The 20,897-nt window shown below is 40.9% G+C and overlaps 1 protein-coding gene across 5 annotated transcripts in view; it reads left to right on the top strand.

The window, feature by feature from the left end:
- Window positions 1–20,897, top strand: part of il1rapl2 (interleukin 1 receptor accessory protein-like 2) — a 464,615-nt gene that overhangs the window by 383,715 nt on the left and 60,003 nt on the right. For all 5 annotated transcript variants that reach the window (XM_034882944.1, XM_034882941.1, XM_034882942.1 and 2 more), the window contains one exon: window positions 6,470–6,544. In XM_034882944.1, coding sequence (XP_034738835.1) covers window positions 6,470–6,544 — 75 coding nt within the window. The remainder of the gene's footprint in view (window positions 1–6,469; window positions 6,545–20,897) is intronic.

Raw genomic sequence — 20,897 nt, 5'->3', positions numbered from 1 at the left:
TTTGACATGCAAGCTGTGATCATTCCATCTGAGGAGATAAAGTGTGCAATAAGACAGTGTTTGTTTTAATCTAGTTGGAGCACCTGGTGAGCTAAAATTATCACATCAGGATGATTCAGATAGCGTCAACGTGTTCTTAAATCACAGAAAAGTCACTCAAATGACTTTTATATGAGCTCATATCACATGGCCCACGCGCACACACACACACTCATTCACGCACGTGCACACCTTTAAGTTTAATAAATTGCCAGATTTATATTCCCTGTTACATTGCAGTAGGAAAGGAGAACTAAAACAAACTTGGACTATTCTCTGTAAGGCCTGTCTAGTGATTATCCTGTGATCTTCTGACCTAAAGTGCTGGACTGCACCGCGTTACCTAACTGGAAAAGGTTAAATCATCTGAAACCGGAAACTGAAATAATAGCACAGCCCTACACTGAGACAACTCAAGTTACTGAGTCTTTGAACAGTAATGTGGTGTTGGTAATTCATTTGTCTGGTCATAATTAGTATATAGATCACATAAGGTCCTGTGAGTTGTCCTAAGCACTGACACATGGAGGGTGGCTAAACCTGAACGTCAAAATGTTACTACACTGGATGCGAGTGCGACTTCTGATGTCTTCCAGCAATTCATGTTTTTTTTTTTTTTTTACATTTTGCACCACCCAGGACCCTTGCATTTTGACTTAGAGAGTTGGGTTCCACTATTGGTTACAGGACCATAGTTTTTGGTCTCCACCCTCAAAAAAAGTTGTTGAGTCTTTGATTTTTTTTTAAAGATACTGTATTTTTTAAGGTACGTTATGCTTTAATTAAGACAAAAAATGAGAGGAAACAGTAGACAGAGGGGAAGAAATCCAGCAAAGGGCCCAAGGTTGGACTCAAACCCAACAGCTGCAGTTAAGACGGAGCCTTAATGGTACACAATGGTAGTACCTACCCAGTACTACCAGGGCACTATTTACTGTCCCAGGAACAATCTAGTTTGTGTTGCAATAATTCAGAGAGTCATAGTGGTTACTTTTTGCAATATTTGGACTTGGGATGGAAATGTGTTGTTGTGGTAGAGGCATTAAGCACAATTGTGCAACTTTATTTCCAAAAATTAAAAGAAAAAAAGAACTTTGATGGGATCACACACCAGCTGGGACACCAAATTGCAGGGGCTAGTTGCCATCCCCATGCTCTTGGAACCATTGTTGGGACATCCATTTTCCAAGTCAACCTTTATTTTGATCTCAACTTCACACCTGTAAGGTTTCATGTTTTCATATTATATGATTGCGACGCATTTGAGGTTACAAAATCTGTCCGCAGACATGTAATCACCTGGCCAAGTACTCAAAACTGTATCCGTGGTAGCTCCTGCTATAGTAGGTATAGCAACTCATGAAGGGAAATATCTGGCTCTTTAGCTGCTGAACTCTCCAGTAAGTTCACCAGATAGTCACCAACTTTGTCTGTCTGTGGTTTAGTGCCTGGCATGTAGGCGACAGTGAGTTTATCACAGCTTTTTAGCTCAAAACATTTAAACAATGCTAAGAGAGCTGTAGGAGTGAAAGATGCTAAAAATAATTCTAAAATAGTTTGTCACTATGAGCCACCTCCTTCACATTATACATTTTGTTTTGTGATAGTTTTACATTAATTTGCTAATTGTGCCAGTTGTACAGTAACGCCGAAAAATCAGCAGATCCTCCCTACTTTTTTAAAAGGTATCCTTCTTTTGTGGCATTTGTCCTTTTCCACATTCCACATCGAACATCGGAGAGACGCACAACAATCATTTGCGACGGCCCACACCGAAGCTGCGTTGTCTAATCATTGTCTCGTCACATTCAAACTTCTTGTCTCAGACCAAGACGTATCTTCACACACCCTCAGATACGGTAGAACCATGCAGCCCTAATAAAGGGAGCTGAAGTATTCACTTTTCTGTGAATCATTACTTCTACGGGACTGTTTGGTTAAAATCAGCCTTTAACATGCATGCAGACACACACACACATTGCCATATCAACAGCATGCTGTCATTTTCAAGACAAGCAAGAATTAAGCGTGCGTGTGTGTGTGTGTGTGTGTGTGTGTGTGTGTGTGTGTGTGTGTGTGTGTGTGTGTGTGTGTGTGTGTGTGCGTGTGAGAATCAGTGTGCTAAAAGTAAACAACAGCCCCATCATTATCATCTATTCAGCGCACCTTTTGATATTCAGATTGAGGTTACCATAGACCCACCATGTCCCATCTCTTTTAGAAAGAGCTGGCTTGTGGGAGTTAATGGCACATGGTGTTGGTTAGAGTTGTTGGAATAAATTCCAAAAGTCAAATATAATTTGAATAGTAAAAAAAATCAAAACAATTTTTTTTTTTTTTGTGTGCAAATATGTTGGCTAACGTTAAGTAATCTTCCTCTTCTCATGTCACGTCTGATGAACATTGAGTTACGGGAGTGAGAAACACAAGGCAATGTGAGCTAACGTTATGTACCATGTAACGGGGGAATGGAAGTCAGAACAAGGATGGGAAATAGTTTTAACATTTCGTGGCATTGACAATGCATATTTTGAGTAGTGTAGTACATATTATTAGCACGCTGCAAAAGAACAAATTAATATAGAATGGTCTTATAGAAGAAGACTGACAGCCCTACTGTTGTTGCATCTTGTGTTGAGATTTCAGAATGTCTGTACCTTTAAGACAGCTGGAAAAAGTGTCCAGTTAGGTCCAGATGGTACACAATAATGCTTTTTACAGTGATAATGGTATTAGTAGAACTTTTCTTTTCTCCTGGAGAGACCTTCTGTATATCAAAAGACCTAACCACACAAAACAGCAGTGCAGACTTTTCAGTAGGATCTGTTAGGCGTGCCACTTGATAAAGGCACTGACGAATGTAGGAGAGACGCACTGCACCACTACTTAATCACCCCTGACGTAGCTCCTACTGTGCCTCCGTCTCATTTTGACACAGCCAAGTTCACGACATGTCCCCAAAATATCAGGCAGTCAAAATACTAAGGCTGTGCAATTAATCAAATTGTGATCGTGATTTCAAGATTTATTCCCTCTATGATCACAAACGCAATATAATCCAGAAAAACATTCATTTTTAGTAATGTTTTGTCTCACATGCACCCTTTCCCCCTACCAAAGGCTAAACTCACTGAGCCGTCATTTGGAGATATTTTGGTAATATTTATTTTGAGGGGAATTCAAAAAGTTCAAACGGGAGAATTATTAAGGGAAGTTTCACAGTTCAATTTTTCCATAATCAAGGAGCCCAAGTCGAGACCCAACAAAATTAATTACAACCTAAAGCCTAAAAAAGTGTCTTCTGCCATGCAAACAAATCCTGAAACCCAATTTTCCAACACAATAGGCTTGGACTGATTGAAAAGTAAAAGACCAATTTCCACATCTACTGTATTCTTTTTACTAGTAATATGAATGTTAACTCTTGCTCTGACAGGCTGCAACAACTTAAGGCCTACCTTACATGAGAATGGTAAGGGCAATAGTGACAAAGTAAAGAAGAAAGGTAAGGGATATGGCGGGGATAGAGGAAAGCTGTGGGGGGGGAGTACTGTAGGTCTAGGTGAAGGGTTGTCTCATTAATCTCAAAAGGGTGCAGCGGCCCCTTCAGAATGCAAATGAAACTATCAGTCTTATCAGAGATACAGAGAGAGGGAGGGAATGATTGAGGTATTGACTGGGTTATTGGGGTACAAGGTGGAAAAGAAAAGAAAAATGGCATCTCCAAGGAATGTTAATGGGAACGTTCACTTTGAAAAAGTTACAGAAAGAGCATTTTGACCAACATGGGAAACTAAAGACTAGGTGTGCACAGCCTGCAGCGGACCTCAGGCGAGTATCTGACAAATTAAGATTTTGACCAATTTATGGAGCTAGATAAAAAATCTAAATCCATCCTAAGGGGAACATGAACTGTGACTGCATTGCTTGGCAAACCATCCAAGAGTTGTCAAGACAAGGGCATGAAATTAACACCGGCCCACCTTCCAAATGCAGGTGAATTTAGCAATTGGCGGGTAACACTGTCAATCTAACTGCCACGTTTGCTGGTAGCCAATGAGAATTGAGTGATTCAGACACTTGACTATCGGTGAGCAGGGTGAGACGCGGTTGCTTACTGGCCCGGACCAATCAGGGGTCCGCATCACTGGAAGACATTGATTGAAAGCCGGGGCCACTATCGCATTTTCATTACTCACGACAATCCGAGCAGTCCCACGTGCAGCCACTGACCAATCCGGAGTGAGAACGGGTCAAATTAATTTCCTTGTTTCTGATATGAAGACAAGACATGTGTGACTTGAACATCTCCCCCAAAAAACGTACAGCGAAAGCAGGGGGACTGCTGCTTCGATCCCCCTGCGACTGACATTCTTACACACACACAAATATACACAATCACACACGGTGACGGCACAGTGTCCACGAGTAGGCTCATAGACACACAGCAATTCCTTTTTTTTAACTTTATAAGGCAAAAAAAGTGGCGCTGTGGCAGGTGGACAAAAAAGTTCAGGCCCTGGTCAGGACATTTGAAAACTAAAAATGTCAATGTAATGGTGGTGCTAGAGGAAAAGTTAGAGGACCACTGAGGTCATTAGTATTCATCTTCTGGGGACAGCACATTCTGACAGCCAGCGCGTCAAAAAGCAACCCTTGGTCAGGTGCCTTTTATTACTGACACAAAAAGTCTCCTTCAGTGTCAAGCCTTCTGGCATCCTATTAACAAGTGATTTGGTCGGGACTTTTGGCATCATCTTTTGACACTACGGGTCGTTTGACTGACATGCGACACAAGAATGGGACAGTTAGGTTTAGGAAAAGATCGTGGGTGGGGTTACAAGTTGGACAAGAATGAGACACAACCCCCCCGGGCCTCCTGGGGAAAGTCCTCTGTTTGACTCATCCCAGTTTATGTCCTTACCTTTCATACTACTCACTACTGTTGTCGCTTTTAATACTGCATCATCATACAGCGTCATTTTACGAGTTGGGAGTGAGAACGGGTTGCATGTGTCCATACGCCTGGAATATAGGGGAAAAACGGGCTACATCCCCTATTCCAGGCGTATGAGATGCTGCCATCAGGCAGAAGCTAGACTACTTGGGCTAAGGACACTGCACTTTACTATTTTATAATGTAGAGATAGTTGGTTTTGTGTATTGTTGCCTGTTGTCTATCTGATGAGCTGTATGGTGCAAGATGATATTCCGAAAGGATCAATACATGTGTATGTATCTCTTACCTATGTAGATGTTCACATATTTCAAACTGGACCAAAGTTGTTGACCAAAGCTCTAACATAGCCATAGCTAGACCAAGAATGCTTGCATGAGTAAAGTGTGGATAGTTATTTTTCTGTGCTCTTTTCCGCCAAAGCCAATTTTATATTCCAATTAAACCTGCAGACAATGAAACGTAGGTACCAGTCATCTTGTTAAGCCACCAGTATTGAATGTGATTGTTAGATGATCCTTAGGAATTGGTAGACACCAGATATCAACTTCTCAATCCGAGGCACAGAACACCATTGCACGCGCTGTAACACAGCCTTCAGAGAAGTATGGCATTGCAGAAACACATCAGAGGATTATTAGAAACTCGGAGGTGTTGAGGGGAGAAGGTGTCGGACAGCAGAGAGGGTTGGTGGTTGTAACCCGGTGAGGTGAAATCGAGACGTGCATCAAATGGAAGCAGAGAGTGACTGCCGGCCGTCAGAGTTGAAAGACCGTGAGTCAGCAAAGAGACAAAAAGAAATCATGGATGTGTGAGAAGCTGGGCGCTGAGCTGAGGCGGCGTTTCGTGGGTGTGAGTGTCACCGCGCTCCAGACCCTTTTTATTTGGCTTTGTGGAGCAGGCCAGTGATCAGTTGGTGGAGCAAAGGCAGACGCTCTCCCAGGGTATTTCTTTTTAAAGTAGTGTACCATGTGGCTAGCCACATTGCAACGTAAATCTTAGACTAACCTTATTATATGCCACTCTCCAACTCTCTGAGCTCTGTCTACTACAGCATTTGGTCCGTGTGCTTTTATTGGGTTGACAGAAATGTTGGTACATTAAAGTTGTTGGCTTAATTTGTTTTGTTTGGACTGAAAAAAGACCTTGTTCTTGACACATGGCAAATTGCTACAGTAAACCCAGTGTTCTAACTTTGCTAGTCAAGAATCAAGACAACCTTTCCATTTGTTCTATTCAAGCCTGCCAAAAACATGTTTGTGTGTGAATGGGATTTGAGAAATAAAGTGGATTTCCACTTTTTCCTTTGTATTTTTTTTTTGGGAGATTTAAGACTTTATGTTAAAATGATAAGCCCATGATGTCATGATATATGTCCACCAATCCAAAATGTATTAGATTAAAACGTTGTTACACTCTTATAATCAACCTTGCCCCTGTATCTCTCTCTCTCCCTTTCTCTCTCTCTCACAGCTCTGCAGACCGCTCAGCCTCCCAAGGTCCTTTTTCCTCCACAGAGGCAAGACACCACGATAGAAATCACGCCTGGTAAGGACCAACAGCTCTTCTCTATCTCCTTGTTCCGAGGTTGAAATGATTATCCTCAAGGTCCTTGTTTTTAAAATGCTGTTGCCATCTTTGGTGCAAAGTGCTCATTTCTGTGGTGTTTCTTCACGATGACATTACCATGGACAATTTTTGCCCCGTCACAACAGAGATGAATTTGCCTAAGTGCCTCTGTAGTGTGACATTCAGGCATAAATGAACACGAAAACTGGAATTTTACTTGATGCAAGGGGTTAGTTGGACTCCTGCTGCAGAGGTGTATGTGCTACAAAGCGACACCAAAAAACCTAAAAACGCAAAATACATTTCCACCTTCATTTTTTGCATTGGAGGGATGCCTGTGTTTTAACTTGCCAATGCTACATAGTAATGATGATGGTGATCTTTTATCATCCGAACTACACGTCTCCACCCGTTTATGGCTCATGAGCATTGTCGAATACATTTTTGACTCAGAGCAAGAGGTATTCTGTATTAAAATCCCAAGTGGTAGAAACCCAGTGATCAGGACAACAGCGCTGAAAACTTATAATAAGTCATCCAGTGGACATGTCATGTCACATCATGAAGTTTATTCCCCTCCCCAAGAACAGCAGTGCGGTAGTAGCTGCTAGCGGCTAGCTGCCGTCCGGTGAGGGTGTTTAGCCAGGCTTCTGTGATAATCGTCCCGACAACATTCCAGCTGTTGCGTCTTGTGACGGTGTCGGCTAGTCCGGCTGAACAAATGTACATTGCTGGATGAAGCTTGATGTCCATGTCTCTAATGAGCCGGATGGTCCTCCCCTCTTGTTATCTCCGCTACCGGGGGTTGTAGTGATTGGTTTAAAGAAATACATAGAAGCCAGAGTGTTTTTCCCCTAACATATAGGTAGTGTAGCCAGACCTTAGTCCAGCGCTGACCGGTTTTGTGGAGATAGATCTGGCAATGCAAGACTAGTGTCTGCTGACTTCCTTCACAGTCGTATCTTTTGTTAGTCTCACAGTGCCAGACCTTCCTCCACAGCGCTGCCAAGGACGGTCTTGCTAGTCGACACAGACATGAGAACTTGGTCCGGTTACATCCAAAAAGGATTGATTGGTTCTTTTTATCTTTTGGTCTGTGCAGTAGGTTTTATTGTCACAAAAATTCTGTTTAGTATTTAATATGCAGGTGTAAATACTGTACAAAACCGGAACCCAGGCCTCTACTGGGTATTTGAAGTCATAATTATCTTGATGGTGATGGTGATTTTTTGAAGCATTTTAATCGAAGAATTGATATTTTATGCCATTTCTATATGATGTTTTACACCTCAATTTTTCTTTCTTTACATGTCCTCTATCATATCCCTTAATTAATGTAATGTAAGAGCACAAAAGGTTCCATTTACTTATATAAAAACGTCTCTGGTTTGTTGCCATTTCTTTAAACCAATCGGGCGGCAGACAGAGCCATGGTGCCGCTGCAAAATAGCCTCGGGGGAAGGAACTTGTTTTGGTGGAACATGTGTACGTTCAAAGGTTGTTTAAGTCGTGTAACAGAAAACTGATTGGACAGATAGTCTAGCAAGCTGTCTGGATTTACCCTGCAGAGATCTGAGGACCAGGTAACCATAGTCCTCAGAAATCCACCAGACTTTAAAATTACAACACATGGGAAGAGGAATGGAACGGAAATCCGGCCGAATAGAGGGACATCCAGGGGAATTTCCACCGGCATCGGAGCAATCCGGGAAGTGGAACGTCGTGCATATAGACTACTTTTTACGAAGATTACTTTTTTGGGGCATTTTAGACAGAACAGCTTAAGAACTAAAAAGGGAGAGAGAGGGGGGATGACACGGAGCAAATGTCTCCAGGTTGGAGTCAAACCTGGGCCCGCTGCATTGAAGAATAAACCTCTATATATTGGCACCCGCTCTACCAACTGAGCTATCCGGGCGCGCATAAAGACCCCTTCTGTAGTGATTGTGTATTTAAAAAGTCTTTTTGAGCCAGTAGGCCTCACAAAACCTGCAATTCTGACTGTGGCCAGAATTAGACTCATCTCATCACTCACCGAGCCTGGTTTTGGGGGCTTGATAAAGAGATGCTTTAGCAGACCCTAGAGGGATCTTGCTTCGGTCCATAGAGGAATCAGGGGTTAGGTTCACGCACAGAACAGCAGGCATAGAGCTGGTGAGGATTCAGTGTCTCGGGTGAGTCAATTAAAAGATGGTGCCTTTGCTCTGTCCTCTCCCCTTTATCCCTGTCCTGCTGCGTTTTTATCCTCTCATCTCCTCCAGTCAGTGAATACCATAACAGTGACTTATGAGCAGATACGTATTCAATCCAATTCACTTCGAGCTAAAACATTTACAGAACCCGCACAGGACTCGCTGGCTACAGCGCTTCCTTATCTACTGATGCGAACTGGCCGATAGTCAAAACCAATTTTCAAATTTAGTCTTTTTGCTTTGATTTGACTTCACTGGGTGATTTTCAGATTGAGAGGACAGGGTGTTTGGATTGGCAATTTACATCAGACTCAAACACATCATTTTAGCACTTTGAGCACCAGCATGGAAGTAAAAGGATGCTTTCAACTAGCAATGTGAATAAAAATCAATAAGCTTCTTTGTAAACAACAAAAAAGCTCTGATAAGTAATAAGACAGAAAATGAAGGGATCTCACCGGGATTAGCTTGTACTAAACGGTATGTGTTCTGATGTGGGCCTGCTGCTGGCTTCCTTCCCTGCCGTGTGTGTGCGTGCGTGTGTGTGTGTGTGTGTGTGTGTGTGTGTGTGTCCCGCTGTTCGATGGTCTCTCTGACAACGTTAGCACTGTAGGCGGAAATGTGTTTGTATGAGTGTGTGTTTCCATTTACTCCAGATTGATGTAGTAACAAATAGGCCCTAAGGCCTATGTACACTGATTGCAGCAGGGACACCTTTTAATGGACACACAGACATACACACACACACCTACAGCAATAAAGGCGCCCCACACACTGTACACACACTCACTCACTCTCTCTCACACACACACATGCACACACACACCCAGTCACAGTGTGACCCTGCGGTACATTTTTAATTATCATCTTGTTTTAGCTTGGGGGCGATTTACATCACCAACCGCAGCTATGTTCTTCATTTTCCCCTTTTTCTCTCCTCTACATTAATTTTCCTCTTCATCCCTTTTTCTTTTTTCTCTCCTAAATGTTGGTTTCTTTTCCCTTTCTTTTCTCCTTTGTTTGTATTTAGTTGTTTGGTTTCCTTTCCCCTCTGCCACCCCACATCTTTCCTCTCGTCAGTTTTCTCATTATTCCGTAATGCTGTGGGTCATAAACACAATTCATGATGCTTAATGTTATTATACTGACGTGGGCTACAGGCAACAGATGGACAAAAAGTGCTATAATTAAAGATAGATTCATGATATAAGTATTAAAAATGTATTTTAAAAACAATTCAGGAAGAAAGAGCATCGGTGCTTGAGGAGTCATTTGCCCATCCCCTGACAAATTCATCCTTTAACACAGTGTATGTATTGCTAATGCAATACTATTAGCAGCTTAGAAAGTTGGAAAGTCCGTCTAAAATAAGAAAATATAAACATGGACTAAAAACAAGACATAACTAGTCATGTTATTTCGTTAAAATCCATTAAATTCTTGAGATATTCAGAAAGAATTAGCGGCACATTTAAGTCATTTATTAGTCACACTTTAAAGGTCCAATGTGTAGGAACTTTCCCCCGTCCAAGCGTTGAAATCATGAATCGCAATCAACACCTACGCCACGCAGTTCAAAATACGTATTACAGCTACATTCCGAAAAAAAACTGTCCCTTGCTTTTTCTATATCCTTTATCTTATATATCCTTTCTATAGCGAAGGAGAGCCTCATGTTCCTGAAATTTTGAATATGTATGGTCTCCCATGTTTCCTCCTTCAGTGTTGCTGGGGCCGGTAAGTGACATTACCCATTAGCATTAGCAGCGCCTATGAGGTGGTGGTAGATGCTCATGAAAAAGGACGAGTGTGTGAGCAAGCAACACCAATTTTGATAATGAACAACTAAACACACTGGTCCTTTAAGATTCACCCATGTTACTTTGTGTGAGCCAGAAGAATAGAAATGACAAAGCTCACTGATAAATGTGGACTACGGTGTGAAAATGAACGTGAATATTAAAGCAGTGGGATGAAATAAATTGTCATATGACTTGACAAAAGTCATATGACACAGGGAGGTTGGCCTGGGGGGGGTGGATGGGTCAAACATCACAGGACTTTCACCCCAGAGACCTGGGATTGTGTCCCGTGTGTGACAGTTGATTTCCCCCTTTGTTGGACTGCGACAATGTTTTGCTTAACCAATTAGTCATCAGACAGATTATAGATTTTCTATTAATATTTTAAGTCATTTATTTAGCGAACATCTGATGCTTCCAGCCTTTCAAATGTAAGAACGTTATGTTTTTCGAGGGCTGGGTTAAAATGACAGGTCCTTTAAAATCATTCGTTGTTGGCGTAATCTGCTATTGATTAATAAAATCCCTAAATCCATCTTTTAAAATGTCTTTTCACCATGTATGCGCTGAGTCCGGCCCATTTTTAGGGGGTCAACTCTTAATGTGATTGTCAACCTGGTGCATTATAAAACTTGTTTGAGGTTTTTATACATTTTACAAAATCCCCAATTTTTTTTTATATCCAAGCAAAATAGTTTTCCCCGACATAATGATATTAAATCAAACAATATAACGGAATTGGGACCTTGTGAATCGGAATTAAAAATCGATTTGGGAAATCATTGGCGCTACCCGGCCCCATGATTTCCTCTGTTTAATCATTGTGAAGTTAACACTTAGAAGAAATTGCATTTGCTTGACACTAAATGCTTGAGTGAATGTTAGAAATATTACATTGATTGATTAGCCTTAAGTCCATCATGCACACAAAGACACAGTTTCAGCAATTCGCACACACACACGCACAGACAGAAAGTAGTATTAGGTGCTAGCGTGAAAGGGTGAGATAAGGAGGCAGGCTTTCTGTCTCATCCTCTTTCTCCCCTCTTTTCTCCCTCCCCTCCGTCCGTCTCTGTCTTCTTCTTTAGCCCATCGGAGTTATCGCTCCACGCCTGTCTCCCTCTGTCCCTGCAAGATGTCGTCCTCTATCTCACTTTCCTTCCACCTGCCCGTCTTTCCTTCACTGCTCTCTATATCGCTACCTGTCCCTTTTGTCTTTCTCTCCCAGCTCTTTTAGTCTTTTCATTCGTGTGTCTCCGAAAGGCGATGCGTCATGTCATTATTCCCTTTCAAACTGTCACAGAGCGATAACGGCTGGTGGGAGGGGTGCGGGATCAAATGAGTGCAACAAAATGTCTTTTATATTTCTGATATCCGTCCATGAGAGAGACTGTGGTTGTGTTTGCAGTTGTTGGCCATCCTCAGCTATGTAATCCGCAGCGGAATAATACAGCACAGTGGCTCCAAAGTGTCAAATTCTGTGGAACTATTACACCGATAATACACAGCCATTTATTCATTCATTTTCACTTGCCCAGTTAGCAGCGATAAAATCATTTTCTCCGTAATCAAACCTGAAATATCAGTGCTAACTAAAAAGGTAAAATATGGATTAAGGGGAAATAATTTGTTGACAATAAGTTGGGAAGGAAAACAATAGAGAAAGAAAAGATGATGGATGAGAGGAAAACAGTGGAGTGGAAAACTAGTGAAGGATGAAAGTCTCTTGAATTGAAATATTATAAGGGTAAATGCAGGAGAATGTATGAGTGATGGATGGAGAGAACAAAAAACAGGGTGGGAAGAAGGTAGAGCAAAGTAGGGAAGGAAAGAATAGAGCTAAGGTAAACTGAAGGATGAAAGGACCGTGAGAATGGCAGAAGAAAAGGGTGATGGGGACAAGAAATTCAGAGAAAGGTGCAATCAGGTAGAAAAAGGGACGGGAGACGGGAGGGGACGCAAAGTGGAAATTAGCTAGAAATATGGGGTAAAAAGGGAAATAAGGAATGAGGGGAAGAGGGGAAGAGCTGGGGGGAGAAGGGAGGGGGATAGGGAAAAGAAGAAACCAGGAAGAGAGAGAGGGACCTTGCCCCGGGACCCCCGTCTGGAGCCTGGCCCATGTGTATCATCAGCGAGCGCCTCGTGGCCGGGTTTGCTTGCCCAAAAAAGCTACGTGGCCCCCCTCTCTCCATCCCATGGACCCATGGAATCGCTGAGGTTGGGTGCACTTCCACATGGATGGAGGTGAAGGTCAGGGGCCTCAACGGACCAGACCCAGGTGGCAGGGGCTGGCTCTGGGGACGTGGAATGTCCCCTCTCTACGGGGGAAGGAGCCAAAAGTTGTGCGGAAGGTGAAGCGCTACCAGTTAGATCTTGGTTCTGGAACCATACTCGTGGATAGGGGTTGGACTCTTTTCTTTTGTGGAGTTGCCCTCGGCTGAGCGCCGCTACGCCTGCGGGTTGTGGGGGGCGGAGGACTCTGAAGATAAAGATGGGGTGTGTCTCACCTTTCTATAGCTGTATGTAACCTCAGACATCTGACCTGGACATGTTTGTATCTCTGCTCTTTAACTTGTTTCTCTATCAAATTGATAATTGTTTCGTTCTTATTTGGTGTTATACAAAAAAAGCTTTCTGAGCTTTCTCTATGTAAGTACCGTATATGTTCACCAACTAGTGTAAAGTAAGACACCTGCTTAGGCTTTTAGCTAAAATGGCAATCATCAGTGTTTGGCACCAGACTGAGAGCCATTCTGTTTTCAGTGTGAGGTTGCACAGTTGTGACAGCAGTGTGTTAGCAAGTGCTGTAAAGTAAAAAGTGGTTATATTAGGAAAGAAAGTAGAACGTTAGGAAGTTATCACACACACACACACACATACACATACACCAGCCGATAAGAATATTGCCTTGTGGGAGTATCGGAGTATCCTCTTTATCACTGTCAACACACAAACACGCCGTTTCTGTCTTCATCACTCTCTCCGTTCACTCATAACACAAACACACACACACACACACACACACACACACACACACGCGCTAAAACCCATTGAACCACATATTATAGTAAAGGGTGTTTCTATCAGTTTCATAATGTGCAAACTTACACACACGCGCACATAAATCTCTCTCCTTTAAACAAACACTGTTGAAAGACAAAGAGAGAGGGAGCGAGTAGAGGGACAGCGAGAGTCAAGAGGGATTGCCAATATAAATACAGACAATAAGTATGATCAATATGTGTTGAAAGCATGATAAAGAATGGACTTCTATTTCTTTTTCCCTCGCTTTCACCTCAGTTTGTCGCCGGGTAGCCTCGTGAATGTCATGAACCGTTTTTGTGTGCAACCTTGATGGAGATAAGGGGCTGATGGAGGGACTGGAGGAAAGGGAGAGCAAGAGGGGGAGAAAGGTGTTTGACGAGGGTGAGACAAAAACCCCGACAACTGTTTTACTGTGTTTACATGGGCAGACATGACAGCGGTTTGGAGAAGTGGGTCGAAGAAGAAAAGGTCAGTGGTTGATATCCCTGAGCAGGCCGGGGAGATGTTAAAAGAGGAATGGAACCATTCTTATTGTCGCCCCATGTCAAGTGTGTTGTTGTTTTGTCTTTATCTTGTTGGAGATAAAGTTGGCAAACATGCAAAGAGACATTAATACCTGGATAAATAGACTTTTATACAAGTGGATACAATCGTGGTTGTGGTGACAGCAGTTAAGCCGTATATTAGGCCTGCATGATTAATTGTAGAAACACCCTGTTCACGGTTAAATTTTATGATTTGATTTTCATTTAATTTTTCTGAGCCGACTGCATCACAAACGCTACTACTTTCTTCTGTGAGTTTTAAACACAGACTGTATATATTAGGTTTTTATGCTCTCCCTTCTCTTCATTGAAGCCTCTGTGTTTACAGGCTTGTGGTGATGCTCAATGTGCTGTAGGTGCCAAACAATCTGTTTGGTACTGCCAATTTGTTTTGTTTTGCCGTGGTAAAAAAAACATTCTGAGCAACAAAATTATGATTCATATTTCTTTCCCTAATTGTGCAGGCCTACCGTGTATACATTAATAGAGACAAGAGCTTTTTGATCCTTGAGAATGATGATTGCTCCAAGACCTCTAGTCTCCACCTTTCGGTAATCCATCATGTACAATTATCATGATATGGTGCAAGAAAAGAAACTGATATAAGTACTCCGAATTTCATTTTGGCCAATGGTTTGAGAAGTTCTTTGGGCATTCTGAGGCATTATTTTGCTGTGGAGTCATACTGTATGTCTTCCGTGTAGGAGAACACAATTTGAACCTTAGAGGTAGTAAAAAAACACTAATGTGTAAAAAATCATGAGGGGACACTCTCTAGCCTCTCTCAAGTTAGTTTGTCTGATAAGTTATTAAATTACTAGAATATTTATTTAAGCCAGCAAATGTGTGAATATGTTATATTTACATCTGCAATGATATTGGAATGTTTTTAACATAGACACATGTCAGAAGGTTTCACATAGCTATTGGTAAATGTGGGTGAATAGATTGCTTTTAATCCAAAAAACATATATGAATATAATTAAAAACTAGGAGATTCTAAAACGTGACTGCAGCTTAAAGTTGTTTAATGAACTTAAACAACAATCACTGATTATCAATTTTCTCTTTCATATTGCTCATCCTCCTGAAAGAAAATTGAACCCAAAGTCCTATTATTTGTTAAGTTTAGGTACTTTAAACCCTGTCGAGCTTTGTCCATGTTAAGCTTTCTCAGGTTAAATGTTGTGTCCCTTCAAACCGATGTGTGCATTGACAACATATTACTCAAGAAGACGAAAAATAGCCTATACTTCATTCCTTCTGCTTAAAATTAGAGATATTCTGATACCGATACCAGTATCGCTATCGGGTCTGATACTGCATAAAACGCTGGTATCGGAAAGTACTGGAGTTTAGGCAATGATCCGGTACCACGTAACAAAGCCCTAAAGTAAATCTACATTAAAGTAGTTTATTTATGTTCTTCTTCTGTTATAACTGACTGTCAAACTGGATGAAAAAAAGAAAGTTTTGTGTCATTGTTTGTTTATGTTTCACAAAGAGTTTAACCTGAACCAGACCAACAACACAGATAGAAATCATATCCCAGCCATACAGGGATAGTAGAATACAGCTGTTAAAACATAATAAAATATATGACCCACTGGTATCAGATCAGTTCTCAGATTCGGCCGATACACAAGTTCAGGTATCAGAATCAGTATCGGGAAGCAAAAAATGGTATCGGACCATCTCTACTTAAAAACTATACCTTTCCTCAAAATACCCATCAGGGTTGTTGGGCTCTGAATGTTTTAACTTTCATGAGCACACCTCGCTCTGATAAAGGACTGATATTTCAGCAAGACCCTCAACATAAAATCTATTGTCAGCTGGTTCTTGGTTACTTTATAATTACAGTAATTCAACAAAGTTTTGAATATAAACATCTTACAGGCTTTTATTTTTGGTAGAGCTTTTCAGAATCTGTGTTTTTTTTTATTCTTTCCATAAAGGTCTTCAGTAGCAGCTGTCGTAAAAAAAGGAGTCCTCGCTGTTTGGTACACTGTGATCTCTGTGTCTCCATCACTGTCTAATTATTTCTCCTGCTGTCTTTTCTCTCTCCCTCTCTCTTCTTCAAACCATCACCCTCTCTGTGGGATACAGATCCTGTGGAGCTTGAATTGGATTTTTATTAAGTAGAAATCCCCTTTGAAAATCTACCTAACCAAGACGTGTGTGTGTGTATGTATGTGTGTGTGTGTGTGGATCTGAAAGGATTAATGACTCGAGTGTTAGGTTGGATTCTTGCATGCAATAGGCTTGGCACATGCTACTAATTCACAGAAGATGTGACCTCACAGATGTTTTATCAGTTTGAATGCCTGTGAGTTTATTATAAAGTTGTGCAAGATCAATAGAATCGTCTGTTGATCACATGGATGCACCATCATTAATGTTTAAATTCGCACCCTATTATTTCAAAGGCGCTATCTGTCATATCCAAAGTATGTGTAAACTGGCCAATTTGCATGAAATGTAGTACACAACATGAGTTTATCTAACCATACTTGGTCACTATAAACCAGTTATATCTGACAGAAATTGTGTCAGATACAGTAAGTGTCCTTAACATATTTACCTTTTAATATCATATTTACCACAGATATTATTTAGCGGGAGTAAACCTGCCCACCAAAGTCTATCTATATCAATACATAAAAACTAATTCTGCCACTGTCTGGGTAAATATGATATCTCACTGACGGAAGACAGTTACCTTCACCGGACTCGCAGTTAAAAATACTGATCCAACAGGATGTTGGTTTTTAGTTACCATTATTTATTATAGGCTGTCCTATAGCTGTACATTGTTGAGCTTTAGCTGTACACTGTTACAGACAACTGACGGAAAAATCTCTTTCCCATCTGAGCCCTGATGTGCCAACAGGCCACTGTTTAGAATGCATACATATGTGGCTACTGTATAATACACATACAATTGGATAAAGTATTGAACAATAGACAAGTTATCGTAGAAAACCTGTTCATGGAAAGTTACTAACTTTCTGTCGGAACAGGGGAATTGGCTGCTGTTGCCCCAGATTTTATTTTATCAAGTTTAATTTAGATTTGTCATAACTTTTTTGAAGACAAACTTAAAGCAACACAACTTTTCCCACTTTGGTCCCCCTACAGGTTAGAAGGGGAATTGTCCCATTATGTCTCAGTAGAAATACAGATCCGCTACCCAATCTGGCAAACTTGATTTTGAAAACATTATTTTAAGGTAGAAAAAGATCTCTTGTGTTGCTTTGACGTCTCACCTTGCTGCAGCAACAGAACAAAACATTGAAAGATACATTTCAGACATGCACTCAAAAGAATTATCCAGAAAATATCCTAAAAAAAGTGTTACTAACAAAAACATATGTAGAGATTAAACAATAGTAGAAAATGACAATAAGAGACTTAACAAAATACATTCTTCTAAAAGTTGAACATACAGTATAACAGTTTTGTTACTTTTTTTAGTGTCTATAAGTTTGAGAGACTTTATATTTCTTGACTTTGACTTGAAGAAATTGGGGATAACTTTTGTTTCACGTTTAACCTTGCTGACCCGGTGACATCACAGTTTGGTGCTGGTGTGTAGATAGCGGATGTTGTGTCATGCTGTAACCAGAGCTGGAGTAATTACAAGCGATGCCTTCCTTTAATGAATGACTCACGGCCAAAATAAATGAATCTCACTAATAGTTGCGTTGCTTTTGTGATTACTCAGTACCATCAGCTAAGATGCACCATAATGCCAAATAACAATATAGAGTTAAAACTCTTACATGCACGGATCACCACTGGCTGTAACAGACCAGTACTTATAATATTAATAACTATAAAACTTTATTGCAGACACAAGTCCATATTACACATCATACAGTATAAAAGGGAGATTCATACATACATAATAATTCCATATTTGCCTATAGGGTAAACAGGCTAATGCACTAAGGTGTATCTATAACAGCTTTTTCTGTTCTTTTATTCAAAATTATTTAATTCAAAATTGACTCATAGAGGACGAGGTACAGTATGTCTATGCCTAGATTTATGAGGGCTTTTAATATCCCCCCTCCCTCCCCCCCCAAAGGCATTCTTCCCTGGTTTAAGGTCTTTCAAGCTACGTAGAGTTCTCAAAGCTAAGTGGTTTATACTGCTGTAGAGAAAAACAGCTCCAAACTACAATTTCATTTAATGAAATTATATATATTTTTACACTCGTAACTCACTTTTATAATTTCCTGGTAATCCTCGACTTCCCCAGGGTTCCCAACAGAGAGCTTTTCAAAGTCTGTGACTTTCCTTGGTTGTGGCTTGATTCAGACAGAACACAGACAGACAGAGACACACACAGACAGAGACACACACAGACAGAGACACACACAGACAGAACACACACAGACAGAACACACACAGGCCGAACACAGACAGGCCGAACACAGACAGACACACAGACAGAAACACACAGACCGAGAGACACAGACACAGACAGAAGCACTCTTTCTTGTTATGGATTATGTGTTTGCTCAAACATTTACGCTGGCCTAAAGGTAGCAGTCACTCTTTACCTTAAACGTGTATACTTTCTCCATGCAGCAATGTAATCCTGCCTTCTGCTGTCTATGCCTGTGCATTCATACATTCATTATACGTGTCTGACTGTGCATCTGTTGGCCTTTGTGAGTGTGGTCCTTAGGGGCAGCACTTTGTTACCCCTCTTAACATTTTCACACCTTGACCAGCTGAGGGAACAAGAGCAACAGGGGAGAAGCCATAGAGGGATCTTAAGTGGAATGGTTTGTTTCTATCACTTTTAGATGTGTAATGGAGGTTAGGAGGTCTCTTACACTCTCTTACACACTTACACATCTTACTTGACTTAAAGAGGTTTCATGACCTCAACACGATGATACAACTTTGAAGGGCATCATGCTGTTGGAGCTTCTTCCACACAAGTTTCCTCAAAGGGAATAATGCAACTTTTTTTCCAACCTGAGTTTATTTCAAATGGACTTTCAAACTAGGGTCATGCTAAACTCCCCAGTTAGAGATTCAGGTAAGGGGGACTCTGGCAAGACAAGTATAATATGGCCAGCTGCAAGAACCTTTAAAAGCTTTCAAATTAACTTAAATCTTACATAAATCATTCTATCAACTTTTTGCCTCTTTGAGTGTGGCCAAAAGTTAACAAAAAATTATTCCCTTTTGGATTAGCTTTTTCGAGCTACACATGTGACACACATGTGAATAAACCAGTGTGTGCACCTGATCAGGCAGCTAGTTTAGGTAGTCAGCAAGTAGCCCTGGAAGCACATCTGCATGTATGCTAGTTAGCTACAATCGCTAATCCAATGGGCAAACGGCTGTGTTTGAATTCAGTCAGACCTGAACACGAGTTTGAAATAATGTGAGATGTTTCTTGCAGAATTCAAGCCTTTCACAGCAGTAAACAAAGTGTAAATATTGACATTTATGATGGCTGAATTCCATTTAACTGCTTCAGCGATAGGGTCCTGATATTGTGAATGCTGTCATACTGTCATGGCTTACTCGGACAGAGCCATTATTAATGCTATTAGCAACACACGTGTGTGTTAATGCTTTGCCAGGTCAATACGTCAAACACGACAAAATATGTAATAATGTAGGATCTAGGGCTGCCAGCACGCTTTCATAATGAGTAATCCATTGGTTGTTCTAGGTCAAATTTGATATATATTTTAAGTTTTTTTATATCAGAAATATGGGTTTCCGTCACAAAATTGCCCAAAAACAACATAAGTCATCTTTACATCAACTAATTTATCGCATTAGAAAATGTTGATGGAAACGGCAAAATAAAAAAAATTAAAAAAAATGAGTTTTTACGCTCACACGTGGCTTTTGCCTCTTTTGAAAAAGAGAATACCCAAAATGGGAGATGGAAACTGCTTTGCCAAATAAGTTGTGTCATAGCGTACAAGTAACACACATGACTATAGTCCACCATATATCCATCAGATTGGGACTGACTGGGATCCTATCCAGTTTGCCGTACTCTTGTGGAACAAGGTGCATATTGGAGTTGCGGTGCGCTGATAGCCTGAGCCTCAGCCACGTCGGGTATATTGATGAATAATTTCAACAGCTTGAATCGTATGGCCCTGCGTATACACAGCGGTGAACGGTTGTCTCGCTGACACCAAATGACTCTGCCACAACCTTGTATTCTACACAGGGGGCCGACTTGTCCAGTGCTACCTCTCTCCATCTAGCCAAAGAACTTAGCTTGATTTGGCAAGCCGCTTTGCAATCTACAACCATGCGTGACGTGGTTACGTCGTAACCTTGCGATGAAACTGCACTTTGTGTAGTCTAGTTTATTTGCTCTAAACCCGTCGATGGAAGTGCTTTGTATTCATTTTCTTTTTTTTCTTTTTTGCAAAATTTCCAAAGTTTGCTTAAAATTCGCTCGACATTTAGAAGTAAACATACTGTAACTACTGATGCATGGATGTTTAAACAACCTTTGCAGGTAAAATAAATGATTACTTTCACTGAATTTAAAATGTCCCAGCCTGTGATCCACTCAACACCCTCTGAGCCTATTGGTCAAACTTATTCATAAGTTCTGCTTGTTCTTTACTCAAAATTCGGTATGTCATTTAAATTAGGATAACTGAATAAAACATATTTAAAGAAAAAAATGTTGGGGTAATAAAGCGCCAAACATACAATAGTTTTCAAGAAACTTTTTTCATTTTGA

The sequence above is a fragment of the Etheostoma cragini genome, chromosome 10 (assembly GCF_013103735.1).
Source record: "Etheostoma cragini isolate CJK2018 chromosome 10, CSU_Ecrag_1.0, whole genome shotgun sequence".
Classification (NCBI taxonomy): domain Eukaryota; kingdom Metazoa; phylum Chordata; class Actinopteri; order Perciformes; family Percidae; genus Etheostoma; species Etheostoma cragini.
Note: the sequence above shows the minus strand (reverse complement) of the source record. Positions and strands in the feature narration are given on the sequence as shown.